The 20,451-nt window shown below is 51.7% G+C and overlaps 1 protein-coding gene across 3 annotated transcripts in view; it reads right to left on the bottom strand.

Moving 5' to 3' along the window:
* Positions 1 to 20,451, bottom strand: part of ASTN2 (astrotactin 2) — a 330,328-nt gene that overhangs the window by 82,299 nt on the left and 227,578 nt on the right. For all 3 annotated transcript variants that reach the window (XM_057405885.1, XM_057405886.1, XM_057405887.1), the window contains 3 exons: positions 13,194 to 13,459; positions 3,829 to 3,962; positions 2,508 to 2,656 (listed from right to left, as the gene is read on the bottom strand). In XM_057405885.1, coding sequence (XP_057261868.1) covers positions 2,508 to 2,656; positions 3,829 to 3,962; positions 13,194 to 13,459 — 549 coding nt within the window. The remainder of the gene's footprint in view (positions 1 to 2,507; positions 2,657 to 3,828; positions 3,963 to 13,193; positions 13,460 to 20,451) is intronic.

Consider the following 20,451-nt stretch of genomic DNA (forward strand, 5'->3'; position numbering starts at 1 on the left):
GCTCTAAGAGGAAGCAGAGCAAATACTTCCTGGCTGAAGGAAAAGGCTCCATTTTCCAGTTGCAAAGGACAAGGAGTTTGGCAAGAGTGAGTGACCAGAGGTTTTGGGGAGCAGGAGGAAGCCAGAAGGCGTGTAAGGCAGAGGCCAGGTACCATCTAGCTTGCCATGGGGCTGAAGAGCAGGTTGGCACAGCTCTAGCCCCAGACAATACCAGGAATCCCAATAGGAAATGACTACAATTGCAGTAAAACAAACAAACCCCTGTACAAGCACAAATGACCCACACATTTTAATTCAAGAGATGCAAGGAATGAATGGCAGCAGCCTCAAGAGCCCTCAAGCCTTGTACTGCCACACTCTACAAATCCCCATCATGTACATCCCAGTAACAGAGCAACTTGCACCTACCTGCCAGGAGATTGACGGGGAAGGAAGATCTGCCCCAAAGATATGCCCAAAAGCCATCCACATTTCATGTCCCACACCCTTCTCCCAAAGCTTCTCCTTTCTGGGGTTGCCTTGTTTAGTGATGCTGCTCAGATGTGATGCAGATGAGGTGCAACTGGATGGGTAGGTGATGGTGATGAGGGGACACCCACAGTAGGACTTTTGGCTGGGTGAAGCACAGTACAAGTGAAGCCTGTAGCAGTCAGCATCTCTGCAAACCTACACATGGTATTTGCAAGAATCAAGTCATCTGGCACCAGAGGCCTGTAGGGTAATAAAGGAATGGAGGCAGGAATGCTGTTTGGTTTTAAACAACATGGAAAAAAAGGGAGACATTTAGGGTTGGCTTTTCTCTGTAATTGTTAATGGGGTCATTCTGTCCCATGCAGTCCCCCAGAGCAAGGTGAGGGGAGGGCAGCTCCCCACAACGAATTCAATTGCCTGTCAAACACATGGCAGTCATAAAAGGGAAATAATACTAATAATCATCTCTATTTCCTCCTCTGGCTGCCAGGCAGAAATCCAGCCACTTCAAAGGAGAAACCCCACGTTTCCCTGGCCTGGCCTCACCTGAGTGATGTGTAAGCAATCTGACATCCCCATCCAAAACAAAGGCTTGTTTTCTGTCTCCATTACTGGAGGGTGCCCCTCCAAGATAAAGAACAAGCCTTCTTCCATGCCAGGAAACTAGAACCATAACCCAGGGGCCATCCTGTATGGGGCAGTGCTGGAAGTGGATAGGAGAGGCTGCAGATGCAGACTAGATTGGCCTGAGATGAACAGAGAGGGTCAAGACTTGCCTGTGGCTGGGAGCTGGAGCACTTCATGGCAGCTCATTGCAGCACAGGGCTTGGCTCAGAGATGAGTAAGGAGAAGAAACAAGCCACCTCCACAAGCTGAGAACGCTTCTGACCAAGACCTGAGGACTGTGCACAACTCCTGAGCTCGATCTGATTGATCTCCCTGAAGTCACCTTCCCAACACGAGAACACAGACAAATGCCTTGCCTGGATGTCCAGGAAGCCTCTGCCAGAACACAGGGAGGTTTCCCCTCTCCAGTGCCAGCCCTGTCCCTACCTCCAGGCTGGTTCCTTGTCCTTGCAGGCAGCCTGAACACACACACCTCACATAAGCCTTAAACCAAATGAGGTTTTAATGACACAGAGCGGGAGCTGTTGCTGAGTTCCAATGACAAAGCTGTTCCTTTGCTCCAATGACAGGTAGAACCCTTCTTCATGTTCCCTTACCTAGAAGGGCTTGAAATAAGGCACTGCCAGCATCTGGAGGAAGCAGCCTTCATAGAAAGGGAAATCTCTGCTTTGGTCAATACCACCAGCTGCCCTTGACATATCACATGAGCATCTTTAACAAAGTACATCCCAAATCCTCCAGCAAAAAGCAGTAGGAGGCTTTGCCTGGCTTTCCATGCATCAGCAGCATCACTTCAGGTCTCAAATCCTATTTCCCAAAATAAATCACCGATTCACCCAAATCAACCCCCATGATTCACACCCCAGCAGCTCCCAGAGCATGGCTTGAATTGCTGACAAAGCTTTCGCAAGGCACAGAGCACTCAGCCTAAGCCTGAGCTGGGAACCAAACTCCAACCCAGGGAAGTTGCAGGTTCCCCTGGAGAAGTTTGGTGCTGCTTAAATGATCTCCTTATACATTAGAGGCTTTGAGTTACTTTGCTATGTGCGCAAGGCAACTTGAAGTGTCCTTTCAAAGGCTTCCATGCAATGCAGTACTCACTAGAAGGGACCAGTAAAGCCCTTGAGCTATTCAGAGCTGCCCTCTCCCCGCAGCCACTATTGTATAGCATTTCAGACTGCTCAGACCAATTGCTTCACTCAGAAGCTCCAACTCAAAGCTCTCCTTCCCACCAAAATGCAAATCATTTCCTTCTGCCATGCTGTGTCCTTGTATTTCCCCTTTCTCTCAAACACCCCTGTAACACCTTGGCTCTATGCACCATTGCCCACAGACGCAGCAGCTCCCAGCCAGGCAGGGCACAGGATGCATCACCCTGTACCCTCTGCACCAAGAGGAGCAGCACCCACCTGTGTAGAGGTCCGTGTCTGTGTACTCATCCACCTTCTTGTGCTGCAGGACGTAGTCAGACACCTTGGCCCCGATGGCAGGCTGCACATCCAGCCACTCCAGAGAGACCACGGTGCTGGAGGGCTCCACGCTGGGGGAGAGCCGCAGGCTGGGCAGGAGACAGAAAAGACACCACGTAAGACATCAGTTCCTCTTATAGGGAGGAATCCACCTCTGCAAGCAGCACAGCCCCAGGCAGGGCTCACACTCATACACAGCGATGTGCACAACAGGAAAGCAGATAGGAGAGCATGGAAGAGCTGAAGTTGAAGGTCAGTTGCAGCCTACTGCAATGTGTCCTTCTCTCCCCTTCCTCCTGGAAAAGCCTAGGTCACGCAGTCACAACCATGCAACCCAGACATCCATAGAGCCATAGAATGGTTTGGGATGGAAGGGAACTTAAAGCTCATCCAGTTCCAACCCCCTGCAGGGACACCTTCCACTAGAATCCCACCTAAAGGAACTTCAGCAGCCCCATGGGAGACCAAGGAGCAGAAAAGACAGGGAGGCTCCAGCTTAACCTTCACATAACCCAGCAGGGTTGAGCCTACAGGAGGGGAGGGTCCTGTGTGCATTGCCAGAGCAAAGGGAGGGAGAGAAGGGGCAGGTGTGGCTGTGAATTTACCCAGCTGCAAGTGAGCAAGGCTCTGATGGGTGTGAGCATCAGCCAAAGCAGGGCAGCTGTGCAGGAGCTCCTGCCCGGGTCAGGGATGACGTGGGTAGGGGACAAGGCAGAGCAGCTTTGTGCTCCTGGTTGTGTTAGTAAGAAGGCATTTGCTCTCTTTGCACCAGGGTAAATGACAACATGAAGTACAGGGCTACAGAGAGTCCAGCTCCAAACATGCAAGTGTGTTTGTTGGACTCGGGATGGGAAATGAATCCCCTCTGAGGATGTTGGCTCACTAAGAAGGTGCTCTGCTCCTTGTGGCTCGCTGGAGCCAGTCTTCCTGCTTTCTCAGCTAATTCCCCATCAGTTTGCTCCTGATTTGCTCTTGCTCTGACAAGCCACAATGAATTGCACCGTAATTCCATTTCTTTCAGCATTTCAAATCCCATTCTACAAGCCTTGCTAATCAGGTGATGAAAGTCTACAAGGAAACCTTCCAGGGCCACAGTCAGAGCCAGGATATCCTAAAGGCATCAGTCTCACAGTGAGGAGTGCTGGCCTGCGGCCCCTGGGCTTGCAGGTGAGGGGCAGGAGGTGCCCATGGGCTGAGCCTGCAGGAAAGGGATGGTGCTGGGGGGCTGTGACCCATAGAAGGGGCTCACATGGATACGTACACGGGTGGAGGGAGAGGGCTGCAGTTGGGGAGTCCGTTCTCATCGAAGGCGTTGAGGTCGCACCTGCACCAGTCTTCAATAACATCGCCTTTCCCCGAGCACCAGTATGAGCTCATCAGGGCTCCCTTGAAAGCCTGATGTGAGAACAAAAAGCGTGAACACGTGTGCTAAAGACTCGGTGAAATCCAGCCAGCAGCACGACTGCGCAGGACTCAGCATCAGGGATACGTGTGTGCAGAGCCCCAGGATCAGGGAGTACAGGGTGGATCCTCCCCACCTCTGCCACAGATCCTCTGCATGGCCCTGGGAGCATCCCTTCCGCTCCTTGTGCTTTAGCTCCTGGGTATCGAGTGATGCTGATTCATCCCTGGGCTGGGCTGGGGAGCATCTGCATGATTCTAGAGAGGAATCCTGTGTTGGGGGACTAAACTGCCTGAAGAAACATTAACTTAAGCCTGTTGTGACACCAGACATCATATGTACAGTACATGCTGCTGCACACAATGAAATGTATCCCCGTGCCTGCCCCATAGGTGTTTCTGTCCCTCATATATTAATTTCTCCATCCCCAGCCACACAGCCCACTTTCATCCTTCTCATAGGTTGTTTATAGGAGCTGCCCTCCTGCAAGCAAATTGCTGCTTTATTCACTGTGTAAGGAATACTCTCAAGCAAAATAGCAGCATGTGGAAGCAAAAGACAGAATCCCATTAAACACTTGCAGGGTGTTGGACCAGCTGGGCAGCCTCCTCTCCGCACGCTGTCCCCAGCCTGACCAGGAGCCCTCCCAATGCTCTTAATGATGCCAGTGGATCCCCAGAATAACAGCTTTTCATCTGCTGAATCTGAGGCTCAAACACCGACTGGATTCTCAAAGCCCTCCGCGTCTAACCCTATGGTGCGTTCCCTGCAGCTTGGTGCTGGTGCCCACACTGCAGCACGGAGCATCCCTCGCTCCATACCCTGCTGTAGTTCATGGATTTAAAGTGGTTTCTCCTGCTACTCTTTGCCTGTTGTGCCTAAACCAAGCCCCAGCTTAGAAGACAGGTCTCTCCCTGCACACACACACAGTGAATATTCACTCCAACCCTGCAAAGCCGCAATGCCCTGCTAGAATAATCACAACACCAAAACTCCATCCATTAAAACAAACCCCTTTGTACTGCTTTTGACCTTTTACAAGGCACTTTTTGGGGCTGAAACGCCTTCACGGATCCTCACCCATGTAGAGCAGCCCAGCTCGCAGCAGCTCTATTCCACCCATTCAAAGCTGCCTGTGGATGCCTGGCCCCGGTGATACCGCAGGTGACGCCTTAAAGATAAACCCCTGCCCTTTGAGGGGGACAGGGACAGCTCCAGCGGCTCCGGGACTGAGCAGAAAGCTCTAGGAAATGCACCATCCGGGGAGGTTTCTGAAAGCAGGGATATAAATAGAGCCTGACATCAGGGCTCCCATTGTCCGGAGCCGAACACCCCGAGCACCTTTAACCAGGCGCCTCAAAGCTTTCGTGTCTGAAACAGTTTCTGCTTCCAGGCATTTTACAAAATGGGACTGTTCCAAAAGGGGGGAAAGAGAAAAGGAAGGAAAAACCATGCAAAAGAGAGAAAATGTGATGTTACTTTGCTTTGTTCTTTAGACTGGAACCGAAGAGCTGGGCTGGAGGAGGTACTGCAAAGTGAGGGAAGCAAGGACAACAGAGAGTTTATCTGATACATGAATAAATGAGTGCAGATACACTTGTGTAGGGAGCAGCGGCGCTGTGCAGGGTAGAAACACAAAATGATTCATGTAGATGGATAGGGAAGTGTATGCTTTCCTTAGGAAGCAGGATAGATACGTGTGTTGTGGGTCCGTGTGTGCACAGACATACACTGGGGGTGAAGACAGACATGGGTAGATCCTTGTGCTGTCACCCTGACCCTATCCCTGACTCTCACTGCTCTCCCTGCAAATCCCAACATAAGGATGAAATCTCACCCGCCCCATCCTTGCCCTTTAGCCAAATCCAATAGTCAGTTCCTTCCTTCTATTTCCTTATTTCTGCTGGTGAGTGCAAGGCAGGATGAGCAATCCCTGCTCTGCCCTGCACACATTTCAATTAGATCCTGTAGGCTCCCAGCCATCGTCTGCCTTGTGTCAACCTTCACACAAACAAGGTTAGCTCAGTGATGCATCCTTCCAGCGCTCTCATTAAAGCACCTACGTGCACTAACCAGGTTACTCAGAGCATGGCTAGCCCCCGGTGCCTGCATCCAGCTGACGTCAGGGCCAGGACTCACCTTGTCTCACTTCCCAGCAGGACTCCAAGCCAGCAATTTCTAGGATCTTCCCAGGGGAGTGCATAGCAAAAGGTGGGGAAGTGGCAAGAGCGAACTGATGGAGGGGAAATGGGTAAGACCATGTGGAAAGAAGGGATGGAGCTCCCTGCACAAAGATGCTCACCATCACTTTAGGAAGCTCTACACCCTCCATGGGGACACCAGCCTGCTCTGTGGGAACGGCTGCACCTCAGAAACTCCAGGACAAAGGGAAGGTGTCCATGATTGTTGAGGACTCTCTGGTCCTCCGGCACTGAAGTCAGACACAGTGTTTGCTATAGCTCACATCCAGCCCACCCTTCATGCCCTCAGCTCCCCAGACTGCTCCAGGCTCTGGCTGCAGTGGCAAAGTCTGCTCTCAGATCAGCAGGTGAAGTTGCCTTCCCCTGCAAGAGCAATAGCACAGCCCCAAAGGTGGCAGCCATGTGAAAACCTCTCCTTCCCTTTCTCCTTCTGACAACGTAGCCTGGGAGGTACAGGACTGACCACACAAACCCAGGACAGCAGCTGCCACCCAAACCAGGAGCCCAACGGCACAGAAGACCAAGAGCAGTGGACAAAGGATGCAGCAAAGGTGCTGAGTCCCATGGGCAGCAGCAGCCTTTGGGATAGCTTCAAGTGGGAATGCACAGGGACCTCCCTGGTTTGTGGTGGCTGAGGATGCTTCTTCATTTGCCTTGGAGTGGGAAACTCCATATGTCATACAATCATAGAATAGTTAGGGTTGGAAAGGACCTGAAGATCATCCAGTTCCAACCCCCCTGCCATGGGCAGGCACACCTCACACTAAACCATGGCACCCAAGGCTCTGTCAAACCTGGCCTTGACCACCACCAGGGATGGAGCATTCACAACTTCCTTGGGCAACCCATTCCAGTGCCTCACCACCCTCACAGTAAAGAACTTCTTCCTTATATCCAAACTTCCCCTGTTTCAGTTTTAACCCATTACCCCTTGTCCTATCACTACAGTCCCTGCTGCTATGCTTGGAAATGTGCGATAAACCCCCTGCATCCCAGCAGGAGACAGCATACACAACAGGACCATCTCCACCATAACCATCCCGCCATGGTGGTCACACCAAAGCTACCAAACTAGGAAACCCCAACAGGCCCTACCAGCATGAGGGGCTTCCCAGGAGCATCCCTGTGTGCTGGGGATGGCAGCGTGGCCCTCAATGTGCTCACCAACCACTCCTTGGGATCTCAACACCCCTGTGTGCCCAAAGGCAACTTTATCTTTCATTTCAAAGTATCCAAATTGTGTTGTTTCCCTGTGAGTCAGCCCATTTAGTTTATGTCCTTCAGTGCCAGAGGGGAAATTTATGAGATGAGAAACTGGCTCAAAACGTTTATTTTCTAGATGACGAGTCATGCCATTAGATATATAGCATTATGAATCATAAGAACAGCATCTAATTTGCTCTTAAAGGTATAATAGGCCTGACTCCCCACACCCATACACACACATCTATTGGATTGATAGTTCCCCCCTAGATGGCTAGTTCATTTGTTTTGACACAAGCAAGACTGAGAGGACCATAAAGTCCCATCTTACCATAAGTTAAGCCTATTCATAAAACAAATATTAGGGAAACGAACGATCAGCTAAGCACATTTATCCTACACTCAATTGCATATGGATCTTTCTCCTGTTGTTATTTGTGCTCAGGGGGAAGCCATTTGGGCCCCTTTTATAGCTTAGACACTCTGCAACAGAATACAGAAGAACATTTCCTTTGTCCTCTGTTAGACCTGGCTGATGGAGGGAGAAGCATTAAGTTATTTCAAACTGTGGGTTTCTGTTGACATCCCCAGAGAGGTAAATCGCAGGACGTGAAGGAACCTTTCAGATCAGCATCAGCAACACCACAGGGGCTGCTCTTTCCAGATGGGATACTGGAAATGGCATATATTGGATGCTTATTGGTCAATATCTGGTCTTGTCCATGGCTGGCAGGGATATGAGATCCTGGTTCCACTGTTTCTTTAGGTCTAGGTTTCTTTGTGGTTGGTGCACACACTTCAGCTTCTGGGAGAACTAAAATACAGGGAGATTAAAATCACCACCAATGAGCACACAGGCTGGACAGGGATGTGCTGCAGACAGTGGGGACGATCCAGCAGCTGGGAATGTGGTCCATTGCAGGGTTTGCACTGTTTTCCCTGGTCTTTGCTTGTTTGTTCTCTTCCTCAGTGCAGAAGGAAAGGAAGAAGAGTGGAATGAGGCTGGGTCATGCAGGCAGACAGGCCCCACGTGTAGGGAAACAGCCACCCAGCAAAGCTACCCCATATGGAGCCTGGCACAAGAGGACCACCGACCCCAGCTCCTGGACACTGCTGTGCTCCAGGCAGACTGCAGATAGCAACAGCATCAAGGGAAAGAACACGGGGCGTAGGCTCAAGCAGGGATTTTACAGCCCGAACGGGATGCTACCACGATGATTGCTTGGCTGCAGGAAAAGCTTTCCATGCCCTTACATTAAAGCTCCGTGCTGGTCACAGGAGATAAACGCTGCCCCTTAGTCTAGACATGTCAGGGGCGGGGAGGAAGGAGGAGGAAAACTACGGATTTCCCAGGCCAGAGACTCTTTCCAGGATCACGCAGTTCGCGTCTGGAAGTCTGCTCCAGGTTCGCAGCGAAGGAGGATGAAGTTTCCCTACTGCTGTTGGCAGGTGATCTCATCTTGTGCTGCTCACACCCTGCCTGCCTCCGGCTGCCTGTCCCCGGGGAGCAGCATCACCAGCACTTCATCCTGGGGAGGCACAGCAGCGCTGTGCTGGAAAGGTCAGGGTGCTGGAAGGGACCCAGGGTGGGCAGAATCCTGCTTTTTGTTATTGATGGGATCCGAGGGAGCAGCAGAGGACACTGTAAAACCTGGCAGCGGGGGAAAGCGAAGCCCCGTGCTGCGGGGCCAGCTCCGCTTTCACACCTCGGCTACAAAGCTCCTCATTCTAGCGGTTACAATGCTGCTATTCTTCCCCTGGAAACGCGAGTCGGATGTGGGCTGGAGCTGCAGCAGGATGCTCGAGTGCAAGGAGCAGGACAAGGGCCAATTAGCAGATATTAAACCAAAGCAAAACCAAATAAGTCGTCCCCCCCACACAGACCCCAGACCAAAGCACTCACCTCCACAATGTCCCCGTTCGCCCTGGCTCCCTTTCAGCTTTGGAGGTGGAAAAAGAAATCCCTGGCACTGACTCTCCACGCCTTCAGGGGCTGCTTTAGGGAAGCTGTGTGTGTGCAGGGAGGATCGCCGGCCTCTGGGTGCTGTATGAGGTGCCAAAGTGAGCCCATGGCCTTGGGGATGCCTTTCACCTTGTCACCATAGCCTCTTGCAAAACCTCACCTGTCTCTTGCTGGATCCACATAGGCAGAGGGTATCAGGAGAACTAGCTTTGAGATACAGGGTAATGGGAAGGGCCCAGATATCCACCCTCCTGAATGGGATTCAAAGGGTACAGCTAAACTATTCCCTAAGAAACAAGCCCCAGTTTGACTTCTCCAGCCTCTGCCTCAGCTCCCGTGTCCCTCCTCTTCAGGCTCATGTTTGTCCTAGTGCTGCTTAAGTCCAGGACTGATCTCCAAGCACACCTCTGGACTCCCCTGACGGAGGTTTGCTTCCCTGCGGGCTGAACTGGGATGGCTGCAGGGACAATGTTCACCCAACAAGAGTCAAGGGCTCCTCTACCAGGCACAGCTGTGATTGTGAGGCCAGCAACAAAGCCCAGACAGTGCCCAACAAGGTCAGCTCCTGCTGCAGAGGGTCTTGGGGTGCCAGGACCAGGATCCTGCATTTCCCAGGTGTGCTCTTTTCCATCTGCTGTGCCCTTGAGGGCAATGTCAATGCCAAAGTGAGGGGTCACAGCACCAGCAATAACTTGGATACCCCAAGCCACAATGGTGAGCCCAGTCTGCACTGGACAGGGTGGGCTCCCCACCACCTTTATGGACAAGCATTGATGGAGGTATGACGGGCACGTTTCACCCCATTGTAGGCCCTTCAGACTCTCCATCCTGGTAATTCAGGGTTGGTATAAATGTACAGAAAGGCTCCAAGTGCACTGCCAGGGCACAGCTCCATCACACTGTGCCTTCCAACAGCAATTGCAAGACAACTGTGACCCCAAGAACTGACCAAGAACCAACTGAAGACATCAAAACCAGCTACACTTCTCCCCTCGGCTGAAACACAGCCACCAGAACAAGTGAGCAGCAAGGGCACAGAGATGGGCTGCATCCAGCAGGAAAAGTGACACTGGTTTGTGCAGCTCCCTCTGAAACCACCACCACCACTTTGCCATGGTCTGTATAAGTAGCAAGCCTGCTCCAGGGGAGGAAGGGCATGTGCTCCATCATCATCAGTGCATGGGGCACAAGCAAACAATGGTCCATGCACAGGCAGCAAAGCAGCTCTTGCTGAGAGCCCTGCCAGGGTCCCAGCCATGTGCTGGCTCCTGCCGAGGTCAATGGGGCTGGCAGTGTGGGGAGGTGCCCCCAGTGAGCCTCCACACTGTGAGGGGGCCGTGGCTGCAGGCAGATGCTGAGATTACTTGAGTCTCAAATTAAAACAAGTTTCTGGGGATCTCCTAAAATCCAGGCTCCACATCCATTTGTCTCCTTAAATACAAACAACAGGGGGTTGAATCCATTTCCCACTAGGAGCGAGGTTGATCTCTGCTGCCCCACTTCCCCGCATCCCCCTCAGCACACCACCCCCTAAGCACTTCTGCAGCTGGAGAAGCTGTTCTGCTAAAGCAACTTTGAGTTTGGTTTGGGTTTCATAGAGCCATTAGGGTTAAAGGGACCTCTGATCATTGTGTTCAGCCCCCTGCCAGGGCAGAGCCACCCAGAGCAGGGCACAAAGGAACGTGTCCATGGTGGGTTTGGGATGGCTCCAGACAGGGAGACTCCACAGCCCCCTGGGCAGCCTGTGCCAGGGCTCTGATACCCTCACATAAAGAAGTCCTTCCTCATGCTGAGGTGACACTTGTTGTGTTTTAGTTTATGGCCATTGCTCCTCACCCTGTCACTGGGCACCACTGGAAAGAGCCTGGCACCATCCTGCTGGCACCCACCTTTGAGATACTGATCTGCATGGATGGGATCCCCTTTCAGGCTGCTCTTCTCCAGACTCATCAGGCGCAGCACCCACAATCTCTCCTCATAACAGAGGTGCTCCAGACCCCTGAGCATCCCTGTGGCCTCCTCTGGACCCTCTCCGGTAATTCCTTGCCTTTTTTGTGCTGAGGAGCCCAAAACTGGGCATCCCTGTTCCTCCCAGTGCCCTTCAGGATTAGCTGCCCTTTCACCTTCCTGCACCCCAGCCAGGGAACATGGGGGTTTGCAGAATGGGCAAACCTGGGGTCTCACTTGCTCAGCCCATGCCTCTTGGTGGACACCAGGGCTATAGGAAGTCCATTGCTCATCCCATGGGGTGAGAGCAGGCACCAATATCTGATGGAGGAGGAGGAAGGCCACCGCAACATGGCTCTCCTCTCCTTTGGCTCCAGGATGTTCACTAGATAGAAACCAGCCAAGGTCTGGGGGCATTTTGTCATCAGAAAACCCAACAAGAGCAGTGGAGCTATAAACAGCAATGGTGCTATAAACTTACTTGGGGTAGTTTAATCCCACCAGGAGCAGTGGAGAGAGGGCTCCATCATTGCCTCTGTTCCCAAAAGCAGCCCTTTCCCTGTGAAACCTCCCACCCACAGCCACACCAGCCATGTCAGCTATGAAGAAGCCATTGAACAAAGCCCCTTAAAAGGTGCTTGGACTGTCAAACACATTTCCTTGACCGTGGGGAGCTCCTTGCCCAGCACTGCCAAAGTCCCCAGCCAGGATACAGCTAACAGTGACCATGCAAATTCTCTGACCAATGCTGTTAAACCACAGGAGAGAGAGAAAAACCTCTTAGCACGGCTCAGTCTGTAGTTCTCAGTGCCTGAATGAAGGAAAAGAGGGAGTATTACCATTGGCAGTGCCCTGATCCACTGCTCCTTCCCACTGCTGGGAGCGGGAGCGATGCTTGAGCAGCACGGGGAGGCAGACCAAATCCCTGCTCATTACACACTGTTAAGGGTTTCCTTACACAGCACAAGTGCCTCTGAATAAATGCTCTTTGGGAAGCAAAAGGCAAAACCTGACTCCTGGAGCCCTTCTAATTTCAAGCCCTTGCTTCAAAAGCAAGGAGAAAACAGCAGTTCCCAATGGCATGGAAATAAAGGGTTTTCCAACGCAATTTACGTGGGCAAAGCAATGGATTTTCACCTATCTCCCTCTTGGAAATGGTCAGTTTTAGAGCTGAAATCAAACATGCCCACACAGAAGCATCATAAATCAGCCCCAGGCAGACACCCACCATGAAACTGAAACCCCAGCACTTCAGAGCCTGGTAATTGAGAGCACAGCCTTGTATTGGGTGGTAGCTGTAAGCTTTAAAAGGCAACTCACTGCATTGGGGTAGATGACAAACCCACACAAACTGAAGTGGGCAAAATGCCTTTACCTGTGTCTTGCCTTATCTCTGCTGGATGGAAATACATGAAATATATATGTATATATATAATAATTATAGAATCATAGAATAGTTAGGGTTGGAAAGGACTTTAATATCATCGAGTTCCAACCCCCCTGCCATGGGCAAGGACACCTCACACTAAACCATGGCACTCAAGACTCCGTCCAACCACCAGGGATGGAGCATTCACAACTTCCCTGGGCAACCCATTCCAGTGCCTCACCACCCTCACAGTAAACATATATAAATATATGTAATATGTATATAAAATACATGTAAATATATGTAATACTTTCAGCATACTTTATAGATGTTCATATCCACCTTATTACTGACCTTGCTTTCCCTCTGTACATGCCTATGCGGACACAGATGCAGAGAGCATGAACTTCAGTGTTTACCACTATTACTGTGCCAGTGCCTCGCCACCCTCATAATAAAGACTTTCTTCCTAGTGCCTAAATCTGTGCAGAGACTGAGGAAGGCAAACCGAGGGGTGACTAAAGCAGGATCCATCACTCACCTCCCTGGTTTCGTTGTCCTGGATCAGAGCGTACAGAGGCACCACGCGGTTGATCTCCAGCAGAACCGGCGTGGGGCTGAGCTGCTCCTTCCCGGGGCGCCGGCACAAGTGGCAAGTGGATGGGCAGCGCCCTTTCTCCTCGCAGTGAATCTCCACCCCTGAGATGAGGTGGTCATCGGACAGCATCTGTGCCGTCAGCAGGCCTGAGAGATAGGTGATGAAGGGCATGGATTTCAACTCCTTCTTGTTCCCGAGCTCGGTTGTTTCTGGTTTGGGGAGAGGGAAGAAACCAAACAACATTAAATAAAACCCAGCACAGGTGTATTCCCAAGGCCAAGCTCTGCTGCAGCCAGGATAAACGCAGCTGCTGGAGGTGCTGGAGGCCAGGTGGGAGCAGGAAACCAGAAAGGTCAAGGAGAGAAAAACAAGACTTGCAGGTCACTGCTTGGGAATTGGTAGGAAGCGCGAGCATCGACAAGCACTTCTACAGCGACAGACTGACCATGTTCTCTTCCTTCTTCTTTGTAACTTGCTTATGCACCTTCTGCACTTCAAAATGAAACCCAAGTATATCCTAGCTGCCAAAGGGAAATCGCTCAAAAGGGACCAGGGCAAGCAGCTGAGTGCTCCCAACGCTCACCCCAACACCAGCCCTCTCTCTATGATCTTTAGCTCTCTCTTTTACGTGACACATTATCCAGGACACTGAGATGGAACCAAAGGAGGATGCAAAGAGGCTGCACTGAGGGATGGAGCCCCTGGGCAGAGGGTACGATGGGTATGGGAATGAACTCACCACATGGGGAGAGATGGAGGCATTACCAAACCCAAGCTGTCAATATGCTGCTTTCAGGAACTATTCAGCCCTTTGAAACCCATTGTGAAACTTCCTGGTGGTCTCAGTTACAAACCCAAGAAAGCCTTATTTTGTTCTGGCTTGATCCAAACACTCGCTAAGTACAAAGTACAACACCTGGTGCTACCCTGAGCACAGGAGACAGGACTCCCATCTCCATCCTGCGCACCTATATTTAAACCCTTCACCTGTAGATTCCTCTTGGGTTGATCCAAGGAGAGCCCAACTTTCATAACCTGGTGAGGGACTTGGAGGAGAAAAGCCTTTCTCCATCCTGTGCCCAAATGAAGCTCCCAACACCATGAGCTGGATGAGGCTTCCAACACCATGAACTGGACAGCTGCTGCCTCCAGCAACAACATCCCAGTCCCATGATGGAGCTGCAGAAGAGCAAGGATTGCCTCAATGCCCTCAGCTCGCAGTGACACGCAGCTGATGTGGCAAGGCACTTCTCAATTAGGAACACCAGTAAACACAGTATTCCTTCACGACTCCTGATGGGCTCCAGGCTAGGGCCAGCCTCCCCTGCTGCCTGGCTGACAGGGAGCACTTCAATGCTCAGGATCAAAGCTGTCACGGGCAGAACAAGCAAATTTCCATGTTTCAGTGGAATAAAAGCAGGGAAAACTGCTCAGATAAATCAAAACAAGGCAGTGAGGAGATGTCTCAATGTCTAGAGACACTGGTGTACAGAGACATGGAAAATGAGAGTTGGGGCTGGCTCCTGGAAAGATTATTTTCTAGAAGAGCAGCTCCAGGCAGTTTCAAGCCTCATAAGGGGAAACCATGAAGCCCTGACAGATAAACTGGGTGGCTCAGAAAGAGGGAAGCTACAAGGTGATGCCATGGACCTATTCTTGCTTCTGGGCAACACATTTTTAACATCACTATTGAACTACATGTAAAAGAGAAAGGAGATGACAATGACACTTCTGGGCTGCAGAGCTTCTTCACCAGAGCTGAAGCAGTGATTTTGGAGGTCCTCCATGGGGAAGGAAGTTTTGGAGCCATGCTGTAAGGGAGAAAATGAACACAGAACTGAAGAGAATGTGGACTCAGTTATCTCATGATTGGCAATAGGGTATCAAACCTTCCCTCCTGAAATACTGGCTTTACAGCTAAGAATTGGACTACTTGCATCAAACATCTGGATGTGGCCTTAACACAGGCTATGGCTTAGCCTAAACCTAGCCAAGGCTTGTCTGGAGATATGGCACAGAGTTTCCAGCCTTTCTGACAATCATTGTTGAAATCACACACACAGGCTTCCACCAGCACCTGGAAGAAGCCCCAGGGTGATGGGCAGCACAGTCCAGCTGCTAGAGCATCACTCTGGGAATGCCTCATTGGAGGCTCCCTTCCAAGTTACCTGTTCTGTCCTTCTCCCTCCACGTCTGCATTGAAGCACAGGACACTCAATGCATGTGGGCTCAGGGGCTCTTTGAGTGCAAACAAGCAGTAAGGAGTGGGATGAATAAGCAAGAAGAGCAACTTCCCTTGGTCCTCCTCACTTACAGTCTGTTTTTGCAAGGAGCAAGCTGGGGCAAGTACCCTGTACCCTAGGAAAGGACACTGTAGCTGGGGGTGATTGTTTCAAGAGCTCTCCAAAGGGACTGGCATGAAAGCAATGGTTCCTCCTGTCTCCTGAAGGAAACCCAGATGGAGCAAAGGCATTTCAGGAGCAGCAGTCACCAAATGGAGCTGCACAAACTCTCATATAAACTTATACCTAAGAACTCATATATAGTCTCATATATATAAAGTCTTATATATAATCAAAGTAAGGCAGAAAACTGAGTAGCACAGCTCCCTTTCCATACAGCCACGCACCCAGCCACAGCAGATTAACCATGGAGCCTTGTGCCTCATGGAAGACTTCACAGGTAAGGTGGAAATCTCTGTATTTAATCCTCTTTGTAACAGCTGAAGCCCCAGTTACTTTAGGGGAAAGGATTCCTTTGCATCCTTACAACCTGGGGATGTAAGGGGCTACTGGAGCTGAGCTTACAGGTTCAGTGTGCTGGCAAGGGATACGCAGTGTTCCCTTGTGATGAAAAGGCTCTGGGTGCACCTCCAAAGGAGGAAGATGAAACAGGATGTGGCTTAGCAGAGGGAGATGGGTTTTGCTGCCAGCTCTCAGACAGACAAGCACTTGGAAGTCATCAGCACTGGAGAGCAGATCCTGGCAGCAGTTGTGCAAGGAGCTTTGGGGGCTTAAATGCAGTCCTGACAAAATATTCACCCCCCTTCTGCTACCAAAACCCATGTGAGAGTGCCAATTGCACACCCTGCTTGGGATCCAGCTGATCCAAAGCTGAGGACAGGCAGCAAGGAGGAACAGCTCCTCATCTGCTTGCTGACAGGGTGGAAAGCAACAGCTCCAGGAGCCTCATCCCTAGAAAGCTGGTGATCTTGATGGAGACTGTGCTTCCTTCTCTTCCCAACCACATCACCCACCACTCACAGCATCTCAGAGAGGATTCAGACCTGGGAGGTATTGTCCCTAAAACACACTCTTTTATTCCATTGCAACTGTAGCCCAAGGAGAAGGGATCTGGGTCCTTCTTTCCTACCTCTGAGTTCTGGCTTCCTGCTCTGCTGCCTGCCTGCAAGGATTGTGCTCAAGGGCCAGCCTGTTCTCCCCACAGGGAACTGGAATAATCACATATACTCCTGGGGGCCCAATCTCTCTTTTGATTACCTAAATCCTTGTACAGCACCCATCAGTGCTGAGGCCCGGCTGAATGGCTGCTTCTGGAACAAAACACAGGCAGCCCAAACCTATTCCTGGTGAGGCCAAAGGAATAGTTGACATTGGATTGGAGAGAATCAGAACCAGACCCTGCAACATCCCATTGCGCTGCCATCTCCAGCTGCCAACAGAAACCCTCCTGCTGCTTTCACTGCAAGCTGGGCTCAGTCCAGATTAAGTAAACCCAGCTTTAGGGTTCAGAGCCACATTGCACAAGCTCCATCCAGAACTGGACAACGTCCCAAAGCACTCAAACTGCTCTTGCAAAACCTCTGCTTTACTCCTAGGGAAGGGCTTTGCAGGTGAGTGCTGCTGAGTGCTCCAAAGGTCCTGTTCTGGCAGGAGGATGAGGCTTGGCTACAGGAGCTGCAGCAGCAGTGGGGATAAGAGGGCTTCCTTATCAGCACTTGCATCTGAACATGCTTTCGCTGGTGACTCAGTTGGATTCTGGCAACATCTGTTTGGAAGCGCGGGGCCGCGGATGTGGTTAGATGCATCACGGCAACTTGTGGGAGTTATTAGTTTGTTTGCATGAAACATGTATTTAAAAGAAAGAGGGGAAAAACCAACCAACAACAGCACAACACAACAAGTAAAATCACAGCTTCTGCCAAGCCTGGCTTGAGAGAGGATGAGCAGCGCAGAGTGTGCAGAGGTACCACGCGCTGGCCTGGCTCTGGGCTCCATCAGGGTTTATAACCCCACAGCATGAGGTGATTGCCTGTGCAGGGGTCCCTGCTCGGGATGCAGCAGTTGCAGATGTGAGGAAATACTCCCAGTAGCACCTCCTAGTGCCTGGACAAGAGGGAAGCACCATAACACCACTGTGATAACAACAGCACAATACCTAATCAAGTTTGTCTTGAGAGCTCCCAGAAGATGATGGGTTTGCCAGTGGTCCAGCATTCTAATACAGCACCTGCTCCAGAAGATCCCAAGTCATTCCAAAACTTGGAATCACACCACTTACAACAAGTACGCAGCCACATCAGGGGTAGGATGTGGTAGCTCTTGAATAGGAGAAAAAGCTTGGAACGAGGAGAGGAGAAGGCTCTCCAGCTGAAGCTGCAGAGGGAATGTCAGGAATAGACCCAGGTGGGGACTCCTCCAGGCTCAGCAGGTTAACCCCATCAGCACCGATAGGCTGCTCATCTGGCCCTGATTTAGGACCTGGGCTTTGCACTCCACACATGGAAGAGGCAATTTTGGTCCACTTCTGCCCTAGTGCCACAGCAGGCAGGGCAGTGGGGATTTACAGCCAACACACATCCACTGGCACAGGCTGCCCATTTATTACCTGGTGGAAAAAGACCCCATTTGTTGGCAAATCCATCGGAAAGGACTTAGAAAGAAAATCAATCCTTGTGTTTGCCTGGGAATTTCTCTTGCAGTAAGATATTGTCAGTGCTGTAACCCCCAGGGCCGCTAAGAGCCTGAACAGATTTAATGCTGCCCACTGTCCGTGATGGGAAACCACTGCTTGGGGCTGCAAAGGAGGTGTTGGTGTAATGCCTAGGGGAGCCAGCAGTGCTCTACTATCACACATGCACCCATGGGTGCAAGCAGCACAGTGCCATCCCTTGCTGCTGCCCAGGAAACGCCACACCAACAGCGGCTCAGGCTGGCTGTGCCAAACCACCAATGCCATGTCCCATGGAGGATTCACCTACGGACTGTCACCCATCATTTAGGGAATGCCACCACCCCACGGCACAGCAACCCATGTGGGAAGCCTGGGTGAAGGCACGACCACAGCCTGTGCACACCCCAGAAGGGCGCACGCTGATGCTCATAAGCAACCGCAGATGTGTATCCATGGGACACCTCGGCTGAGCCCACGGAGCGGCTGGAGGGGTGACACTGGGGTGCTATGGGACCTGCCATGCATGGCTGCGGGGCAGTTGTGGCCGCTGCGGTCCGTGAGGACCTGCTGCCCTCTCGTGGCACCGCGGGAGGATGGCTCTCGGGCTGGAGATGCACCACGGCTCGCTCTGCTGCTGGCACTCCACAGCCCCTCCGATGGGACCTCATCCTGCATGGAGCTCCGGCCTCGGCATGATGAGTCTGGCAACACAAATCCAGAACAGCCTGAGTGCCCACAAGTGATGATCTCCTGAATGTGATGGTCTGTGACCACTTTTCTCCCCCTCTTATGTCCGGAGAGTCACAACCACCTTCCTGCCTCTGCCCCCCTCTCCCTGCTGATTAACCTAATGCAATAAAACACAGAACCTTGCACACTCTCACAGCCCCAACACCCAAAAAAGCAGTGGCTGGTGAGCTGTGCCATGGTGCTTGTGGCTCAGTGGCCCACAGGACCCCTGTGTGCCCATGGGAGTCCCTCTGCCCTGGGGTGATCCCGAAGGTACCAGCAAGGACCATCTCCTCCACAGGTCAGACGAGCAGGCTCTGCAGTAACCTCAGCTTCAGGTGAGACATTTACAGACTTGCAAGCCTGTGGTACTAAAGGAAAAGGCCAGGAGAGCTTTTAGAGATCTTTGATCAACCCCTACAAAGGGGGATGGTGCAGGCATCACCAGTGTGCTTGCTTCATCACAGGAATCAAAGGCCCTGCACGGCCCTCACTGCCTGGAAGAGCAACCAAAGCTTTGCCCTGCTCATCCAACCCTTGGCAGCACCTCCCTGCTCGTGCCCCTGCCTCTGAGCCACTACAGCCCCACAAGGATGGTCCCAGGATCACCAAATTGCTGCTCTGGACCCCATGGGCTGCTGTGTTAGCCCTGTACCAGCAGCTGGCTCCGTGTCTGCTCCAATGCACCCTCCTCATGCTCATTTCCCATGGGATGGCTGAGATGTCCCAAGCCCTGCTGGCTGGATGACTGGCCACCAGTGTGGAGCAGCTCTGGCCCCCCCATCCCGTGCCAGGGTGACTGGGGTCCCAGCCTCCCCATCCTTCCTCCTCATGGCACAGGGTCCCCATACTGTACATGCTGGGTAGCATCAGCAGCTCACTGTCACCACTCCCAACTAAATCCCGAGGGTCCTTTGTTTCTACCCCAAGATGCATTAAAAGCTTATTTCCTTACTCTATACTTATTTTTTCCTCACACTGTTCACTTCCAAGTGTGGGTGACCTCACACATCCACCAGAACACCCTGGTTTAGTGCTTATATCCACTTTTATTCCATGGAAAATACATCAGGAGCTGAAAGCGCATTCCCATGGAGATGCCAAGAACTAGGAGTGAACCCCGTGTCCCCTTCTGGGACAATGCAACACCCCCAGGGCACTGCTGGAGCACCCCGCTGAGGTTTCTTGCTCAGAGCCAGGAGCATGACATGAAATAGGAGACCATAAACTTCACCCATTGCAGCCCTGGTCAGGGTTTGTCTCTGCTCTTGCTGCCTTTGAGTGCATCCACTGCTCATGTTGCTGATCCCTGCTGCTCCTGATCGCTGCTGCTCTTGATCCCTGCTCAGATGTAGGTCCCTTCCAACTGAATTATTCTACTCTATTCTAGTCTAATCCATTCCATTCCATTTCATTTTATCCTATCCCATTCCATTCCCTAATTCCTACTCAATTCTGGCTACTGCCTGGGTACCACTGGGACCAGCAGTGATGCTGGCAGCACTGGGGTGTTCAAAACACGGCTCCCATAGACCTGCCTGTCCAAGCCTTGCTTCTC

This window comes from Pezoporus wallicus, unplaced genomic scaffold (assembly GCF_028554395.1).
Source record: "Pezoporus wallicus isolate ANWC-B61680 ecotype Strahan unplaced genomic scaffold, APGP_CSIRO_Pwel_v1 contig_4684, whole genome shotgun sequence".
Taxonomy (NCBI): Eukaryota; Metazoa; Chordata; class Aves; order Psittaciformes; family Psittacidae; genus Pezoporus; species Pezoporus wallicus.